The sequence below is a fragment of the Nerophis ophidion genome, linkage group LG23, assembly GCF_033978795.1.
Source record: "Nerophis ophidion isolate RoL-2023_Sa linkage group LG23, RoL_Noph_v1.0, whole genome shotgun sequence".
In the NCBI taxonomy this organism is placed as follows: domain Eukaryota; kingdom Metazoa; phylum Chordata; class Actinopteri; order Syngnathiformes; family Syngnathidae; genus Nerophis; species Nerophis ophidion.
Genome location: NC_084633.1, coordinates 1,731,902 through 1,751,169, shown reverse-complemented (window position 1 = coordinate 1,751,169; position 19,268 = coordinate 1,731,902). Strand labels below are relative to the sequence as shown.

Genomic DNA, 19,268 nt, shown 5'->3' with positions numbered 1-19,268 from the left:
TTAGCTAACATCTCCCAAAGCTAATGAGCGTACTCGTGTTATCGACGTAGTTATGTTACTACGTGCTAAAAGATGTAAGAGGGTGGGATATAACCCTTAAAATACATTGGAAAGTTAGTGCCCTGTAGGCATCAGTGTAAATTTTGCAAACAACCACTTTAAGTGGAACATTTCCATACATAAGTATTAATACAATTCATATTTTTTGTATAGTGAAAATACAATGGGAAAATCCAACTTATCTCTTCATCCAACTTTTCACACTCTCGTTCTTGTGGTGTGTCATGTTGCAGTGGTTGGATTTTTGCAACGTAACACCCCACAAAGGCTTAAGCCCCGACGCCAATCCCCTTTTGTTTGCGGTACGAAGGAAGAGTGTTTATGTTCAACAGAGAAAAGGGACACCATTGCCATACAAAGGCACATGTCAAAGATCATTCAGGCTTGACTGAACTGAGGAGAGGGACAGAAGGAAATTTTATCTAATACTGTATGTTTACAGTATATAAGGTGCAGCATAAATACATAAAAAAATAATACTATGGGACATTTTGGTTTCTTTATGTAGTTTTAATACACTTTCAAGAATGTTAATTGTTTGACTTTGAGTTTATTTCGAACATGCAAGCATACAACATGATACATCACAATTTTCAGTTTCTCTTTTCAACATGTTCGAAAAGGAGTAGGAAGAAGCAGAGCTTTTTTAATCCTACCCCTTTTCTTTTACATAACAGTTGCTTAAACTTTTCTTCACTTCCTGTGAAGAAAAGTTCATTGTGATTACTTACTCCATAAGTAATCACAATAGAAATAAATAAAAATAAAAAAATTGGTGAAGTAAGTTATATTTCATATGATGAGATGAGTAAGATTATTTTAAGAATGAAAGAATGGATGGATGAAATAAATTCAGAATTTTTATCGTGGTTCTTCTTCTTTGTACTTTGTAAACACTTTAAATTTGAAGAGTTTCTTGAAATGGATCATATCAGTACATTGTTTGATTTCTTTGCTTTATCCATTCCATAATTTATTTCCACGTACAGGTTGTCATGCCTGTGAATCTGGTTTTACGTTTGATCATGTTTTGTTTTGTTTTCTGGACTCTTGTTCCGTTTTGCACTTCCTGGTTTGCTTTTGTTACCATGTCAACCCATTGGTTTGCACCTGGTCCCAGTATTTAAGGATTTTACTTTCTGTCCATCAGTCTGGGAACTTTGCATGTGTTTGCATGTGCTTGCCTTCATGCTTTCACGCACCCACGATTACCTGCTACGCACCTTGCTATCCATGCCCCTTGTTTCGGTCACAGTAAGTGTTTTTGTTTTTGTTGTTTATAGTTCTGCCACAGTGAAAGTTTAAGTTTATAGTTCATTGTCTTTAATGCTATCGAGCAGGTGTTTTGTTTTCCTGTTTGTATTTTTGTAGCCAAGTTTTTTACCTCCTTGTGAGCGCCCTTTGTTTGTTTATTTTTGTATTTAGTATTCAAATAAACAACCATGTACTCACACTCTCGTCTGGCTCGTGCCAATCATCCTTTGCGTGGAAGAAGCAAAACAAACCCAAGTCCATGTGTGACACAGGCATACTGAAGGTCTTAAGTTTTGTACGTGCATACAAATGTTTTAAATTACATTTTTCTCCTATGTTAATGCAAAGCCGACGATTGTAATTATGTTTTCCGAGGAAAACGGAAACTTAAGTTCATGATTCAGGCATTAGTATGTCAATATTTAAAATATCTTTCCCTTCTATTTAATTAAGCTCAACAACACATTTCATTGGTCCCATTTGAAATGAAGGGAAGTAGGGAGTAGTAGTAATGGTGCTGGCTGATTTTCAAATGGCTGGATCCTCACAAGAGTTTCAATAACTTAACTATTGGGACTACATAATTAATGTTTCAGTATTTCATAACTTGTCTGGTGTCTTTGGAGGATCAGGGAGGCAAGCACATCCTTTTAAACAATATTTTAAATGTACAATACTAACCAATTCAATTATTTGTTTGTCCTTGCAGCCCTGAAGAGATCCTTTGACATTGAAGATGTGGATGACATACCGTCTTTCTCATCAGCATCTACTACCTCTTACCCTGTCTCTCCTTCATCCTCCCATTTCTTCATCAGCCACAACAAAGCCAACGAGGAGTGTGGTGGTGGACAAACCCCCTCTTCACCTTTCAACAACAACAACCTGGTTCCTGCAGCATATCATACCCGTATCAGCCGAAGTTCCAATCCCAGCCCAGTACTCAAGTCCCGCACAGTGGTCAGTAGCATGTCCTTCAGTCGGGGAACCATGAACAAACCAACTCTTCACAACAACAGCTCTTCGGTAACCAGAGCTGCATCTTTTCAGAGCAGGGTGAACCAAAACAATGGTTTCTCTGTGTTGCCGAGACCAGGAAGTGACAACGACAGCCTTCATAGTTCCACGTCTAGTCTTGAATACTCTGGAGTGGGTGGAGGTGCTCCAAATCCAAACAAGCCGCTTTCCTATCCAAGTCCTCTTCTCCAGGGGGAGTACCACCAAGCCCAGCCTCAGCGATCACCGCAGCAATTACAAGGAGGAGCAAACTTGGGAAGGAACCACAACTTGACAAAATTCTCCTCTCATGGGACTGTTTTCCATTCTTATTTAAACCAGGGGACAGGGTTCATGTTGGGGGCAGATTCTGACGGGATTAATCTTGGCTCCATGCCTAGCCTTGATATTCCAATCCAAGATGGAGGAAGTGGAATGTTGGGTATGCAAGGAGGTGGAGAGAGGGTTTCTCCTGGGTTAAAGTATCCCAATTCTAACCCAACTTGGAATGCAGGGCTTAAAACTCCCAATTCTCCTGGCTCCAACAATCATCAGCATCTTTTCCCACAGATTCCTCAGAGTAAGGCTCCACGTCTCAGTAAATTCCCTTTAGACCTTGACAGCTTGGTGAACACTACCTCAGCCACTTCACCTGCTCAGGTTCATAGAGGATCCATAAGTCCCAACCCACCAAAGCCTCCTCCAAGGAGCACAGGAAGCCTTCAGCATCACACCACCTCCCCATTCACGTCAAGCCCATCAGCTTCCCTCAGCAGTCTTGATAGTTCATCTGATACCCCTCCTGTCTCCCTTCACCATCCTTTCTTAACTTTATCACCACACCCAATTACCTACCAGGGTTCTATCCCTGTTCCAGAGGTGAGCTGCTCACCACGGCCTTTTTCTCCAGCCCAGACCCCGCAGTTGGAAATCCTCTCTCAGCCAAAAATTGTTCAGGTGGTCTCCAACCCTTCCATCGCAAGTGATGCCGGAGATAGTGTAGACTCAATCTTACAGAGGATTGCCTCCTTTTCCCAGCCTGCCATCACCGAAACAACCTCAGCACCTGCCATCCAACATCCCACTGTCCCAAACAAAGGAACTCTTTCTTCTGGATTTGGCTCTCCTGCAGAAGTTCCGCGCATGCAAACATCATGGGGATACGGCAAGAAGAAAAGCAAAGGTAGGACATGTTTTAAATTATATTGTACATACCTACCTTTTTTCCTCTAAAATGTATACCAATAATACAAAATACTTCAAATGTAACTTCAGTAATTTTTAAAGGGGAACTGTACTATTTTTTGGAATGCTGTCTATTTTTCACATTCATTATAAGAGACAAGAACACGCATCATTTTTGGGGGATTTTAAAGATTAAATGCTTGCAAGATGTGGTTAATGGAAGTCACTATTTGAGCCTTCAACGTTTTGTATACACGCTTCAAGTATATATATTTATATATGTCTATAGTGTATATATACATATATATATATATAATGTCTTAACAGGCACGTTCATGACAATATGTTAAATGTACAATATTTACCAGATTTTAGTCATTTTGAGAATTCCAGAACTTATTTCCTGGGCTCATTTACCGTATTTCCTTGAATTGCCGCCGGGCTTATAGTATGTGTCTGCTTTGAATTACTGCCGGGTCAAACTCGCTTCGCAAAATAATTAGCCCATGCTTAGTATTACCGCCGGGTCAAACTCGTGACGTCACGAGTGAAACTTCCCCTGTCATCATTTTCAAAATGGAGTAGGCTGATTTTAATACCGGTAATTTGAAATCGCATAAAGAGAAGAAGATTAAGAGCTATTCAGTAGGATTTAGGTCAAAGCTATTGAATACCAGTATGCTAAAAAGAACAGTAAGCAGCTATGTTTTATTAATATACCTGTGGAGAGGTGGAGCCGACGGTCCGACAGACAGGCTGGGCATGATGATGGCGGCGACGGCGAGCGAGCGGAGAGGAGGAGCGGAAGAGCGACCTGGACTGAGGTTTTATTGAAAAATAAACTAAGTCAAACTGTTCAAGCCATGTTCTTTCTTGGTGGTCCTGGGAACCCGCAAGACGACAGCTTGAGACCATCATAATACCATAGCTGCGTGTGTCAAATATGAGTCATTAAATGACTCCCGCCTCCTGGTGATAGAGGGCGCTAGTGATCCTTCTTGCGACTACTCGGCTGCAGAAGAAGTGACAATGAGTGACGTGATATGTGCTGGGACGGATATGACGCGGGTGGTGCACGACGATAAAGAGATCACCAACAGAGCAGAACGGTAGGGGGAGTTGTCCGAGGATAATTCTGTCGTCGCCCGCACTTGAGGAGCCGGGCTAACTGATAGCAGCGGTCTGATAGCAGTTTTCTAAACTGGACCTTCAATCAAAGCAGGAGGTAATAAAGGAAGATCTCCATCGAGACAGAGAGACTTTTAAAACTGAAGAAAGATAAGGAAGACTTTTATAAACAAGTTATCAATGCTTTTGATGAGAAGGAGCTGGCATGGACTTCATTTATAAGTAAAGGTAAGACCATAATAACTTTTTTTTACTAAATGTGCTTTTCATGATGGTATTCTTACATCACACTCAAATTTTTACTGCATGCCTTTGGTAAGCGCAGGAGTGAGAAGAAGTTTTGAAATAATTAGCGCCTCGGTGGCAATTCAAGGAAATATGGTATTTCAGTGCCCATAGCAAAGCATTTTCGATTTCCGGCAACAAACGTGTGTTCATATTCCTGGAAACAGACGTGTCTGTTCTAATCATGGCAGACTTTGTAATAGACGACAAAGATGCTTATTTTTGGATTGGAATCACCTTATCTTTTTGAAGCTGAATATATGGAGGATGAACTGCTGGTTATAGAGGCTTAGCGAGGACGGAGAAAGGGTTAAAGCAGAAAGAAGCCGAGAATGTCAGTACCGGCGTGACGTGACGTTGCAAATGTGGAACTTGGAACCAAGCTATGTCGACAGAAATGTTGTGCTCACCCAAAATCAAATGGGAAAAAAATCTCCCTGGCTAGCTGGACTAAAAACTCAACTGTCCATCTATTAAACAAGTTGAAAGGATCCGCAATGACTAGTGTGCCGTCATAGATTAACCGGAAAAGTAGTAATTTATTTGCGCTAAATTAAATAAGCGCTTCCCAGTGTACGGGAGGCACATGGCGTATGACCAATAGTCGCATTAGAAAGTGTGCATGGACACCTGGACTTCACACATAAGTGTAAAAATACAAAAACAAATTTTATTTAATAAATCAGACTAATTAAGTGCTAGGAACTGTAGTGATTTAGAGGCAGAATGGATTGCTCCCATTAGCTGCTTTGCTAGCCAAATATAGAATTGTAATACAAAAAACATGTTTTTTTTTGTCTCTTATAAGAATGTGCAATTCTCTTAACCTGCCGGACATTCCCCAATAATCTTTTTTAGATCTTTAAGATGGAAACTGTAGCTGAAATTATGATGTGCAGTGATGTTTTCTTACGACGGTAAGTCAAAGTATTTCAATGGTTGGAATCTGCACTTATGGATGATATACCATCTACTTTGGTAATCTAATTAGTTACTATGGTCATATAATTAGTTACTATGGTCATTTAGTTAGTTACTATGGTAATCTACGTCAATGTCACAGCAGCTCAGACGAGGCACCAAGCCGTGTGGTCAGGAAGCGTTTCCATAGACGTGGAAGGAGATTTTCACAACAAAGTTCTAACGTTTAGTGATATATCAGACATATCAGATTGTTGGTGGGTTTATATTGTACCCTTCGCGTTCATATTTCACAGTTTGTTGCATTTTTGCTGCTTTTTACTTGATTGTAAAATGTGTCGATCGAAAGGGGATGTGACGTTCATATGTTATCAATATTCAGTGTTTTATCCTTCACAGAAAAATGTAAAATTCCATTACGTTTTTTAGGCAGTCTGCCATAACGTTTTTAGCATTCAATCAGACATTATTGTGAGGTATTGTATTAGTGTTCATTTTTTTCTCTAAATGTGGCCCCCCGAGTCAAAATAGTTGCCCAGGCCTGTGCTAGAACGATACACAAGCCTGCAGCTAGGTGGCAGCAGTGCTCAATATAATCATAAGCCTCTCTGATTTACTCGGTAAAAGTAGTAAGTACCTTGAAACCCACGTGAAAAAATCTAACAGTTGGTGAAATGAAAATATTTTTGACCTGAATGAAAACAAAAAAAAGAGGAGTTCTTAGTGGCGATAAAAACAACAAGAATAAAAAGACCCGGTATTACAACAACTTTGGATTTACCATAGGTATGGTAGGAAATTAAGAAAGAGCGGTGTGTTTCAATGCCAATATACTACCCTTTCCAACATCTTATCTCTTTGAGATGGCTTTTCTACTGTCGCTGCTGTAAAAACAAAGTACAGATCCCAGCTTAACACTAAGCAAGAATAAACAGTAGTAGTATCGAGTTTGAATCTCTTTGTTAGTAGATTTTCTATGCATCTGGCAGATAGATGACAAGTGAAATGTGTTCCTATAAAACAAACCAAAATTGTAATATAAATTGTAAATAATTAAAAATAATATTTTGTATGTCCCCCGGGGGGTTATGACAGAAAATAATTAGGAAGCACTGCACTACCCAATAGCAGCAATCCTACAACTGTGTGTTTGTTTGTGTTTGTTTGTGTGTGTGTGTGTGTGTGTGTGTGTGTGTGTGTGTGTGTGTGTGTGTGTGTGTGTGTGTGTGTGTGTGTGTGTGTGTGTGTGTACTAAGCTCTGTTTAACAAATGATGACAGAGAACTTCTCTCATTCCGGCTAAGGAAAACAAGCTGAGGTTAGCAGATGAATCGGTCGCAACAGCCAATAAAACGATTTCCTGCTCTATTGAGTATATAAACAGACTGAACCACACACATAGTTACAGGAGGTCATCGGTCTTATGTACGGGTTCCATTCCTATGACGTTGAAGTTTGTGAAGGACATAATGTCATGGCTGTCTTGAGTTTCCAATCATTTCTACAACTCTTATTGTTTTTGTGATAGAGTGATTGGAGCACATACTTGATGGTTACAAAAAACATTCATGAAGTTTGGTTATTTTACAAATTTATTATGGGTCTACCAAAAATGTGACCAAATCTGCAGGGTCAAAAGTATACATACAGCAACGTTAATATTTGGTTACATGTCCCTTGGCATGTTTCACTGCAATAAGGCGCTTTTGGTAGCCAAGCTTCTGGTTGAATTTTTGACGACTCCTCTTGACAAAATTGGTGCAGTTCAGGTAAATTTATTGGTTTTCTGACATGGACTTGTTTCTTCAGCATTTTCCACACATTTAAGTCAGGATTTTGGGAAGGCCATTCTAAAACCTTCATTCTAGCCTGATTTAGCCATTCCTTTACCACTATGACTAAGCTCATAAATCAGAACACATGCATTTTAAATAAACATCGTCCTTTGAAATTAATTGAAATCGGGTTCAATCCCGGGCTCGGGATCTTTTGCATGTTCTCCCCGTGACTGGCTGGGTACCCTCCGGGTACTCTGGCGTCTTCCCACCTCCAAAAACACGCACCTGGGGATAGGTTGATTGACAACACTAAATTGACCCTAGTGTGTGAATGTTGTCTGTCTATCTGTGTTGGCCCTGCGATGAGGTGGCGACTTGTCCAGGGTGTACAGCGCCTTCCACCCGAATGCAGCTGAGACAGGCTCCAGCCATACTTGCCAACCCTCCTGGATTTTCCGGGAGACTCCCGAAATTCAGCACCTCTCCCGAAAACCTCCCGGGACAAATTTTTCCCGAAAATCTCCCGAAATTCAGGTGGAGCTGGAGGCCACGCCCTCTCCAGCTCCATGCTGAGTGACGTGTATAAAGAATACGTGTCTGCCCAATGACGTTATAACTGTAGAATGATCGAGGGCGAGTTCATATATATATATATATATATATATATACTGTATATATATATATATAATGAATCTAGCGGTAAATATACTCCTCCCCTCTTAACCACGTCCCGGTGAGTATGGCTCCAACGACCCCCCGCCCCCAAGATAAAATTAGAATAACCTGGGTTGATGAGCATCGCACTACTGCTCTACCGCATTTTAAATGCATGGCGTTGTAAATCCTGGATCTGTTAAACTTGCATTGTAGCTCTGGTGACTGATTAGTGTTTTAAGCTTTCAATTCAGACTACACACAAACATTTCAGCTCCGCTTTTGTGTGTCTTTGATCACATATAACCTATTTAACGGCCAAAGTTATTTTAGTTCATCTCCCAGCCTCCCCGTGGCGTCTGCTTTCCTCTGATAACAAAGTGAGCGCCAGTCTACAATTATGTCTAAAGTTCACCACTCTTGAAGATGCTTTGTCGCCCGCCTTGTTGAGCCATCAAACCCAGACATGTGAAGATGAAATATTAGGTTGTAAACCTCATGAAGTTACCTATTAAGCAAAACTCGAATCAAAGGCTCAGCTGACATTCCACCGGTCCGTTGGCAGAAATGTGATGGTCTATTGGTTCTTGTTTTTTTATTTGGACAGATGATGTTTACATGAGAGTCGAGCCGAGTCAAGACTGTGATTTAGCAAAGAAGATGCATGTGTTTTCAGGCACCTGTCTGGAGTTTCCCTTCATTTTGCCTTGAAACTCATCAAGTCCTTTGAGATGAAATAGTGAAAAAGATTGACAAAAATTAATTCCCCTATCAACTCATAAGAAACAAACAGGAGATGACATGTTTTATTTTCTATCCTCCACAAAGTTGTTTGAGCTGTACACCTATCTGCTTAAAATGTTACTAGTGTCAGGACCTGTCATTCTTGACTTTATTTTGTATTCTTGCTTATTTCTGTATTAAGTTCCTTTCCTGCATTCTTATTTTCATTGTACTTCCTTTTTGCCTTTGCCACTCTTCTGGCCTGAGCAATGTCTCCCTCACCACTCCCTGATTCGCAATCTGGGCTCACCTGTTCCAGATTGCCAGTCAGGCTTCTTTATATATATATATATGCAGCTGAGATAGGCTCCACCACCTCCCATGACCCCAAAAAGGGAAAAAATGGATGGATGGATGGATGGATGGATGGATATATATATATATATGTATATATATATATATATATATATATATATATATATTATATATATATACATATATATGTATGTATTTATGTATGTATATGTGTATGTATACATTCATCATATATATATGTATGTATGTACTGTATGTATGTATATATATCCATTTATATATATGTATATATATACATATATATATATGTATATATATACATATATATATATATACATATATATATGTATGTATATATGTATATATATGTATGTATATATATATATGTATGTGTACATATATATATATATATGCATGTATATATATATATATATACCCAACGAAAACTTGGTGAGTGTAGTTTTATCTGGCGTTTTAGCATTGGCCGGGTTATTTTATTTGCACTTAAGAATACATTTTTTGTAGTAATAAATATAATTACAACATTTTAGAATTATGTGTGTTCAATTACAGTAAGCGAGTTTATCCTAATCATTCCTGCCATTTCATTGTTGTTGTTCAGTCTGTTATAGCTTGTTCTAATCAATGCAAACTGAAGTGTTATTTTGGTATAAAAGATTGTTGTTACGTCACAATCAATGCTTTGTTGTGTGCCAAAAAAGCATCTTAATGTGTGTATTTTTGTATGCGTGTGTGTATAACAGGGGCTTCACGGTGGCAGAGGGGTTAGTGCGTCTGCCGCACAATACGAAGGTCCTGCAGTCCTGGGTTCAAATCCAGGCTCGGGATCTTTCTGTGTGGAGTTTGCATGTTCTCCCCGTGAATGCGTGGGTTCCCTCCGGGTACTCCGGCTTCCTCCCACTTCCAAAGACATGCACCTGGGGATAGGTTGATTGGCAACACTAAATTGGCCCTAGTGTGTGAATGTGAGTGTGAATGTTGTCTGTCTATCTGTGTTGGCCCTGCGATGAGGTGGCGACTTGTCCAGGGTGTACCCCGCCTTCCGCCCGATTGTAGCTGAGATAGGCGCCAGCGCCCCCCGCGACCCCGAAAGGGAATAAGCGGTAGAAAATGGATGGATAGATGGATGTGTATAACAGCGTTTTGGCGATTACCCTTCAAAAATATGGGTTTACCGCAGTTTCCACTATATTGTTACATGATTGGCAAACTTTAGCATTGCGATTGCAGATAATGTGTTAAAACAGCTGTGCAAACGCTTATTTAATTACATTACATTCATAAACATATATATTTGTATATATATATATATATATATATATATATATATATATATATATATATATATATATATATATATATATATGTATGTATATGTATGTATATACAGTACAGGCAAAAAGTTTGGACACACCTCTCATTCAATGGGTTTTTCTTTATTTTCATGACTATAGTCACTGACGGCATCAAAACTATGAATGAACACATGTGGAGTTATGTATTTAACAAAAAAAGGTGAAATAACTGAAAACTTGTTTTATATTCTAGTTCCTTCCAACTAACCACCCATTTCTCTTATTACTGCTTTGCACACTTTTGGCATTCTCTCGATGAGCTTAAAGAGGTAGGCACTTGAATTGGTTTTCACTTCACAGGTGTCATTGTTTTGATGCCTTCAGCGACAATCTAGAAATACTCCAGAAATACGTCCCTGGACACATGATGACTTTGAATACGACCAATGTCTGATGTTGTAACTTCTTGGTATCAAATGGGTACCTAAATTTGTGGTATCCTCAAACTAATACAAAGTATCAAACAACAGAAGAATAAGTGATTATTACTTTTTAACAGAAGTGTTGATAGAACATGTTACCAGAGATAGTAAGCAGATATTAACAGTAAATGAACAAGTAGATTAATAATTCATTTGCTACCATTTGTCCTTAATAATGTTGACAAAATAATAGCATGGAAAATGACAATATGTTACTGCTTAGGAGCCTTTGTTTACTTACTACTAAAAGACAAGTTGTCTAGTATGTTCACTATTTTATTTAAGGACAAAATTGCAATAAGAAACATATGTTATTTATATTTTTTGTGGTCCCCCTTATTTAGAAAAGTACAGAAAAGTATCAAAATAAATGTTGGTACTGGTAACGGTTCTAAAATATTGGTATCGGGACAACACTCGTTGGAAAGAAGAGGGAGGGTCTAAGTCCAGTCCAAATTTAGTGCATTTCTGAATTAGATGAAGTGTGGCGTCAAAGGCTGCTTGGGGGAGGTACAGAAGGGTTTGGATTCATCATTATTGCTGTAAATAAAATATAATTTAGTGGTGGTGAAATGAAGTTACCCTTAAGCTGGGTCTAGAGTGCACAAAAGGGTGTGAATGGTTTTTTTTTGGTTTTTTTTTGCTATTGTTTTGTTTGACCTTCCAAAAGACCCTTTTCCTGTCCAGTTGCTTAGTGTAGGGTCATGGAAAGCTTTTCCTGTTCTTGCTTTTCTAGTTTTCCTTGACTCTTTTGTTTGACTCATCATATGAGCACACAAACCAGGATGGATGGTCACGAGTGGCAAACGCGTCTGTCGGCAGGGAAGTATGAAAAGACGAGCAGCCATCAACTTTTCCCAAACATGTCCTTACAGGATTCGGGGGTCAGTTGGAATGACCTCACTTTGTAAAACTGTTTTGAGAAGAACTCGCACATCATTCTTCAAAGCTAAATTACTCTTTTAAAAGCAAGGTGTAGGGAAAGAAATGTCAGGAGGAACGATTAACTTGAGCTTGTAATTCCGAGGTATGAGTCAGTGCAGAGAAATGACATGAACTAAGAGAGTATGCAATAAGTCACTAAATCATCAAAATATGTGGAACAGTGGAAGTAAAGACTAGAGAAATTTTTTCATAGCCATTTCACTGCTTGAATATATTATGATTTAATCATCATTCCAGATCCAAAACGTCTTGATATTGATTGTATTTTTTATAAATCAGAATCACAAATACTTTAATAACCCCCGAGGGGAAATTAAAATTTTCCGCACAATCCCATTCAAGAGCAGACATAACAATGCAATCCAATTCCAAAACCAAACCTGACCCAGCAACACTCAGAACTGCAATAAACAGAGCAATTGAGAGGAGACACAAACACGACACAGAACAAACCAAAAGTAGTGAAACAAAAATGAATATTATCAACAACAGAATCAATATTAGTTATAATTTCAGCATAGCAGTGATTAAAAATCCCTCATTGACATTATCATTAGACATTTATAAAAATAATAAAAAGAACAATAGTGTCACAATGGCTTACACTTGCATCGCATCTCATAAGCTTGACAACACACTGTATCCAATGTTTTCACAAAGATAAAATAAGTCGTATTTTTGGTTCGTTTAATAGTTAAAAAAAATTTACATTATTGCAATCAGTTGATAAAACATTGTCCTTTATAATTTATAAAAGCTTTTAAAAAAAAATCTACTATTCTGCTAGCATGTCAGCAAACTGGGGTAGATCCTGCTAAAATCCTATGTATTGAATGAATACAAAATCGTTTTGAATCGGAAAAATATCGTTTTTGAATCGAGAATCGCGTTGAATTAAAAAAAATCGATATATTATCAAATCGCGAACCCAAGAATCGATATTGAATCGAATCCTGGGACACCCAAAGATTCGCAGCCCTAATATATATATATATATATATATATATATATATATATATATATATATATATATATATATATATATATAGTGAAATATTTGCTCACATTTTCTATTAGATTAACTTTAAGATGTAAAACTTTATTTTCCCAAAAATACCTATCACTTTGGAAAAATCTGACAAATGACAAATCTGTCTAAATCTGTACTCTTTGGCCCTTTTGGGACTGCTGTAGGGTCACCTGTAAGTAAGTAAATAAGTAAATTTTATTTATGAAGTGCTTTTCAAAGATAAAATCACATAGCGCTGTACAAAACATAGGTGAAATAAAACAGCAATTCATTTTAAAACAACAGTGGCAACATCATAAAAAGGATACAAAGTGGAATAAAAATCATAGTTAAAAGGTAGTTAAAAGGTGCATTAACTAAAAGCTTTACTAAAAAGAGAAGTTTTCAAATGTTTCTTAATTGTTTCAACACAGTCAAGATCACTGAGGGACTGGTGCAAATTGTTCCAGAGTCTGGGAGCTATAGTCTGGAATGCCAGGTCTCCACGGGTTTTAAAACAAATTTTGGGATCTTTAGAAGATCCTGGCCTGAAGACCGGAGGCTGCGCCCTGAAGTATAGAGGCATAGCAAGTCAGTGATGTACTGAGGGGCCCACCATGCAACGCATAGAATGTCAGGACTAAAATCTTAAACTCAATGCGGAATTTAACTGTAAGTCAATGAAGACTGGATAAAACAGGGGTGATATTAGTCAGATAGTCATGCTCATCAGCATCTTCATTATAACTTGAAGTTCTCACCTGTGAGGTGGATAGATAATTTCAGCATTATTTAAATGATTACTAATACTGATTTCGACAGATTGGTGAACAATATTTGACAGAAAAATTTATTTTGTGTACATTGAAGTCGCAAGTCCCTTTAAGTTCAGCTCGTGAGAAAAAGGAGTAAAAATGAATACGTGGCATTTATACTTTGTTCAGTCTGTTTGACGGTACATAAGTTCTTCAGAAATTTTGGATTCAATTTAACAAAGGTCTGCATCTTGGTGATAGGACACAAATACCGGTAAGTGGCATCAGAATGTCATACAAAGGTTTTGTCAGTCCATGCAGAAAAAAACTAAATGTCTGAATGGGTCAAACCGACCCATTGCAGGAATTCACTTTACCATCTGCAATATTATCTCCTCTGTGTCATGACTTGGACTTTGGTGTGGTTTGTTTTCCCGTGGTGCAAAGCGACTGGACCGGACATGGCGTGAAGGTACTGACATCTTTTAATGTTAACTCAAAAGGTACCAAACAAAAACAAAGGGTATAAACAAAAGGGGCTCTAAGTAGAGGTACAAAACTTGGCTATGAAACAAAACTATTACTCAAACATAAACTATGGACATAAAACAAAACTTGCAAACTATGGCATGTATTACGTCTGGTTGGCATAGTGATGCCAAATTTTTTCCTTTGTGGATGCGTTGACATGAACACAGCAACGGTAAGTTTAAATTATTTATTAAACTTAACAAAAGCAGGCTACGAACAAAAATACTGTAGCTAACAGACAAAACAAACCAAGGGCGCTAGCATAAAAGCTAGGAATAGAAAACAGAAAAACTATACTTGGCACGAAGGCACACAAAAAAAAACAATTCATCAGCTTGAGATCTGGAATAAAACAAAGGCTTAGCGTGAAAAGCTAGCGAGGACATACATACGTGTAGTAGGCAGTCGTGAATGTTGCTCGAAGGCAAATTAGAGTCCCAGAAAGAATAAGGAAACGGGGCGGGCTTAAATAAGGGAGCTGATTAGAAGGAACAGGTGTGCGTAGATAATAAGGGGCAGGTGAACTAATGAGCTACCATGGTGACGGATTAAACAGGAAATAAAGACGTCAAACAGCAGAGTGATACAAAAATGGAACAATAAGCAACAATATGTGGAGATCCGAGCAGCGGATCGCAGCAGCATGAATAACAAAACTTACGCCCGACGAGAAAAGAGCATGGCTCATCAGCATGGAGTAAGGGTGTGTAGAGGATGATGTCAGGCTGACTGCCTGGCAACTACAGGCTTAAATTATGCTGTAGTGATTAACAGGTGCATGAGTCCAAATGAACCAGGTGCGTGACATGACAGGTGAAAACTAATTGGTAGTCATAGCGACAAAACAAACAAGAGTGCCCAATGAGTCCAAAACCAAACAGAACGTGACCACAAAACATGACACTCTGGAAGACTCGTTGTGGGTTTCCTCCAAATGTAAAATAATTTTCATGATCAAAGTGCAAAAGAAGACCCTTAACGTGTTGACTTGATTTCATGTTCACTGGCATAACATGAAACAAAAAGAAAGGTTCAAATTAAAATGGGCAAAGGATTCACAGTTAATGGCTCCTTCACAGCCCATGGCATGTGAATGTCCCTGAGTTGAGATCAGAGGGAATCCACCTCCCTAATCTTCCTCTCAGTGTGTCAAAAGGGATTGCTTGTTTCATACATTTCGCTACTTGCCAAACAACAGGCGAGACAGGTCTGTACATGCTCCCCTGGAACCGTCAACATAGAGAATGCGCTAAACTGAAGGGTCAGAGAACGCTGTCTGACTCGCTCACTGCAGCCATGTGTGAGAAACAGTGGGTGTGTCTCATTGTGGTGTGAGTGGAAGTGAAGGTAAGGTACGGAAATGCAAATGGAATTGTTTTGGATTTGTTTCCAATCTGTTCAGCTGTGTTAACATAGAGCTGGCCTTTGGCCATTCCAGTTAAAAACAATACGCAATACAGTTTACTATGAATTGATTAACGTGACCCCGACTTAAACAAGTTGAAAAACTTATTCGGGTGTTACCATTTAGTGGTCAATTGTGAGGAATTTGAACTGAACTGTGCAATCTACTAATAAAAGTATCAATCAATCAATCAATCAATCAATCAATCAATCAATCAATCAATCAGTCAAAACGCTGTAAACTCCACACACAGATTGAAAGCTTATTGGTTGTAGGCCAGCATGAACCAAGGGGACAATTAGGACATGCTCACACTTTACCATTGGTGCCCTGCTGGACTTTGCCACAAATTCCCTCTCCTGGCTAGGGATGGTAATTAATAAGATTTTTACACTTCTGATTCCACTTTCAGTTTTGATTAACGATTATGTCCTTTACCGATTCTCATTTGAATAAAAGGTAAGCAAACAAGTTGATTAGCATCAATTTTGTTTAGTTTAAACACACAAACGTGACTATACCAACACAGCAGTGAGGTCTCAAAAGACCCACAGCCTCGATGGGGTGGCGGAAAAAATATAAGTTGTAATATAGTAAAATTAATATTTTACTGTAATACACAAAATTAGGGTTGTAAGGTATACCGGTATTAGTATAGTACCGCGATACTAATGAATCATATTCGGTACTGTACCGCCTCTGAAAAGTACCAGTCCACCACCCCCCATGTATATTTTTGGCAACACATCTTCTTTCATTTAAAAAAAAATGTACATTAAGTTTATAAACTCAGGAAATATGTCCCTTGACACATGAGGACTTTGAATATGACCAATGTATGATCCTGTAACGACTTGGTATCGGATTGATACCCAAATTTGTGGTCTCATCCAAAACTAATGTAAAGTATCAAACAACAGAAGAATAACTGAATACTACATTTTAACATAAGTGTAGATAGAACATGTTAAAAGAGAAATTAAGCTGATATTAACAGTAACTTAACAAGTAGATGACTAATTGATTTTCTAACACTTGCCTTAATTATTTTGACAAAATAATAGAATGGAAAATGACACAATATGATACTGAATACGTCAGCAGCTAAATTAAGAGCCTTTGTTTGCTTACTTACTAATAAAAGACAAGTTGTCTTGTATTTTCACTATTCTATTTAAGGACAAACTTGCAATAAGAAATATGTCAGATTTTTTTGTCAAATTAAAGGCCTACTGAAATGAGATTATCTTATTTAAACGGGGATAGCAGGTCCATTCTATGTGTCATACTTGATCATTTCGCGATATTGCCATATTTTTGCTGAAAGGATTTAGGAAGGAACATCCACGATAAAGTTTGCAACTGGAGAAAAGCCCTGCCTCTACCGGAAGTCGCTGACGATGACGTCACATGTTGATGGCTCCTCACATATTCACATGGTTTTTAATGGGAGCCTCCAACAAAAAGTGCTTTTCGGATCGAGAAAACGACAATTTCCCCATTAATTTGGGCGAGGATGAAAGATTCGTGCTTGAAGATATTAATAGTGACGGAGAGGAAAAAAAAACTTAAGTAAAAAAAAAAAAAGCGATTTGTTTCTTCAGCATTGCCCACGCGTTTAAGTTAGGACTTTGAGAAGGCCATTCAAAAACCTTAATTCTAGCGTGATTTAGTCATTCTTCTACCACTTTTGACGTGTGTTTGGGGTCATTGTCCTGTTGGAACACCCAACCGCGCCCAAGACCCAACTTCCGGGCTGATGATTTTAGGTTGTCCTGAATAATTTGGAGGTAATCCTCCTTTTTCATTCTCCTATTTACTCTCAGTAAAGCACCAGTTCCATTGACAACAAAACAGGCCCAGAGCATAATACTACCACCACCATGCTTGACAGTAGGAATGGTGTTTTTAGGATTAAAGGTCTCACCTTTTCTCCTCCAAACATTTTGCTGGTTATTGTGGCCAAACAGCTCAATTTTTGTTTCAGAAGCTTGTGGATGACTACCAAAAGCGTCTTATTGCAGTGAAACTTGCCAAGGGACATGTAACCAAATAATAAAATTGCTGTATGTTTACTTTTGACCCAGCAGATTTGGTCACATTTTCAGTAGACCCATAATAAATTCATAAAACAACCAAACTTCATGAATGTTTTTGTGACCAACAAGTTTGTGCTTCAATCACTCTATCACAAAAAAATACAAGTATTAGAAATTATTGGAAACTAAACTTTTGACCACGACTGTATATCTGCGGTTTATAGTCCAGTGCGGCTAATAGATGGAAAACATTTTTTTTTCTTCTAAAGCTTAGTGTGTGCAAGTTTAGAAATTAATTAAAACATCCCTGTTTGTGTTCCCCCTTTGGATGACAGCGTCTCTCGCAATTAACATGTCACGGTCTGGCTTAGGTGTTGTTGGTCGTGACACCAAGATATAGAGATGGCGGGGTAAGAGACAATAAAATGTATTTAATAACAACAAATAGAGGCGGAGGAGGGAAGTGCATAAAAAAGTGAGTCAGTTAGATATACTCAGTGTTTTGATAATGTTATGATCCGCTGCCCGGATCATACCATATTCTAGTTTTGTTTCGTTTTTGTATCACATTCTGTTGTTTGACTTCCTTAGTTCCTGAATTATCTGTTTACCATGGTTTCATATTAGTTCCACCTGCTACTCGCTGTTGACGCACACCTGTTACTCTTGATTACTGCCAGTATTTAAGCCTGCCTTCTTTGTTCATTCTTTCTCGTTTACTAGTTTGTGTTACACCAAGTTTGTGTTTCGCAACAGTGACGATTCCATGTTTCTACTTGCTAGCTTTTGCGCTATGCATTTGTTTTCCTCTAGCTCCCACGCTAGTAGTTTTGTTTTGCCTTTTGTGCCTCGTGCAAGTTTGGTTGTTTTTTTCCCTAGCTCCCATGCTAGTTCTCTTTGTTTTGCCTTTTCTGCCTAATACCAGTTTTTCTGTTCATAGTCTGTTTTATTTATTGAATAAATCTTCATTTCTTACCGTACGCTGCGTTCGAGCCCGACTGCATCCTTGAAAGAACAAACCCACATCACCATGCCAGGCAATCGTCACAGATAACACATTTACCAAATCATGGGAATCTTTGCTTGAGCACTTGAGTCCGCGGAATGGTACACAGTTTGTCCGGCGCGATGTTTGGACGTACGCTAACTAAAGCGATATAGGAAAATTGGGGTACACTTTTGACAAAACATATAATGGAAAACCGACTCCTCCAAAAAAGGGGAGACATATACCAAAGACTATAAAAATGGGACCCATTACCTCCCTGCTTGAGACTCAGCATCAAGGGTTGGAATTGGCCGAATCTGTAGCTCACCTCAGTCAGATATACGCACCTTTGCCTGTTCCAATTATGTAACTTCAGTGACACTCTTCATCTTAGGTTTTGTACTTTTTTGTGGACACCCCACCCTAACCTACATATCTGGCATTATTACAAACAATCATCCCTTATCCATTGAGTTTCAAGACAAGGGCATTCCCATGAT

The 19,268-nt window shown here is 38.5% G+C and overlaps 1 protein-coding gene across 1 annotated transcript in view; it reads left to right on the top strand.

The window, feature by feature from the left end:
* Window positions 1-19,268, top strand: part of LOC133541488 (neuronal-specific septin-3-like) — a 191,569-nt gene that overhangs the window by 61,553 nt on the left and 110,748 nt on the right. The window contains exon 2 of the mRNA XM_061884930.1: window positions 2,024-3,493. Within this exon, the coding sequence (XP_061740914.1) occupies window positions 2,024-3,493 (1,470 nt within the window). The remainder of the gene's footprint in view (window positions 1-2,023; window positions 3,494-19,268) is intronic.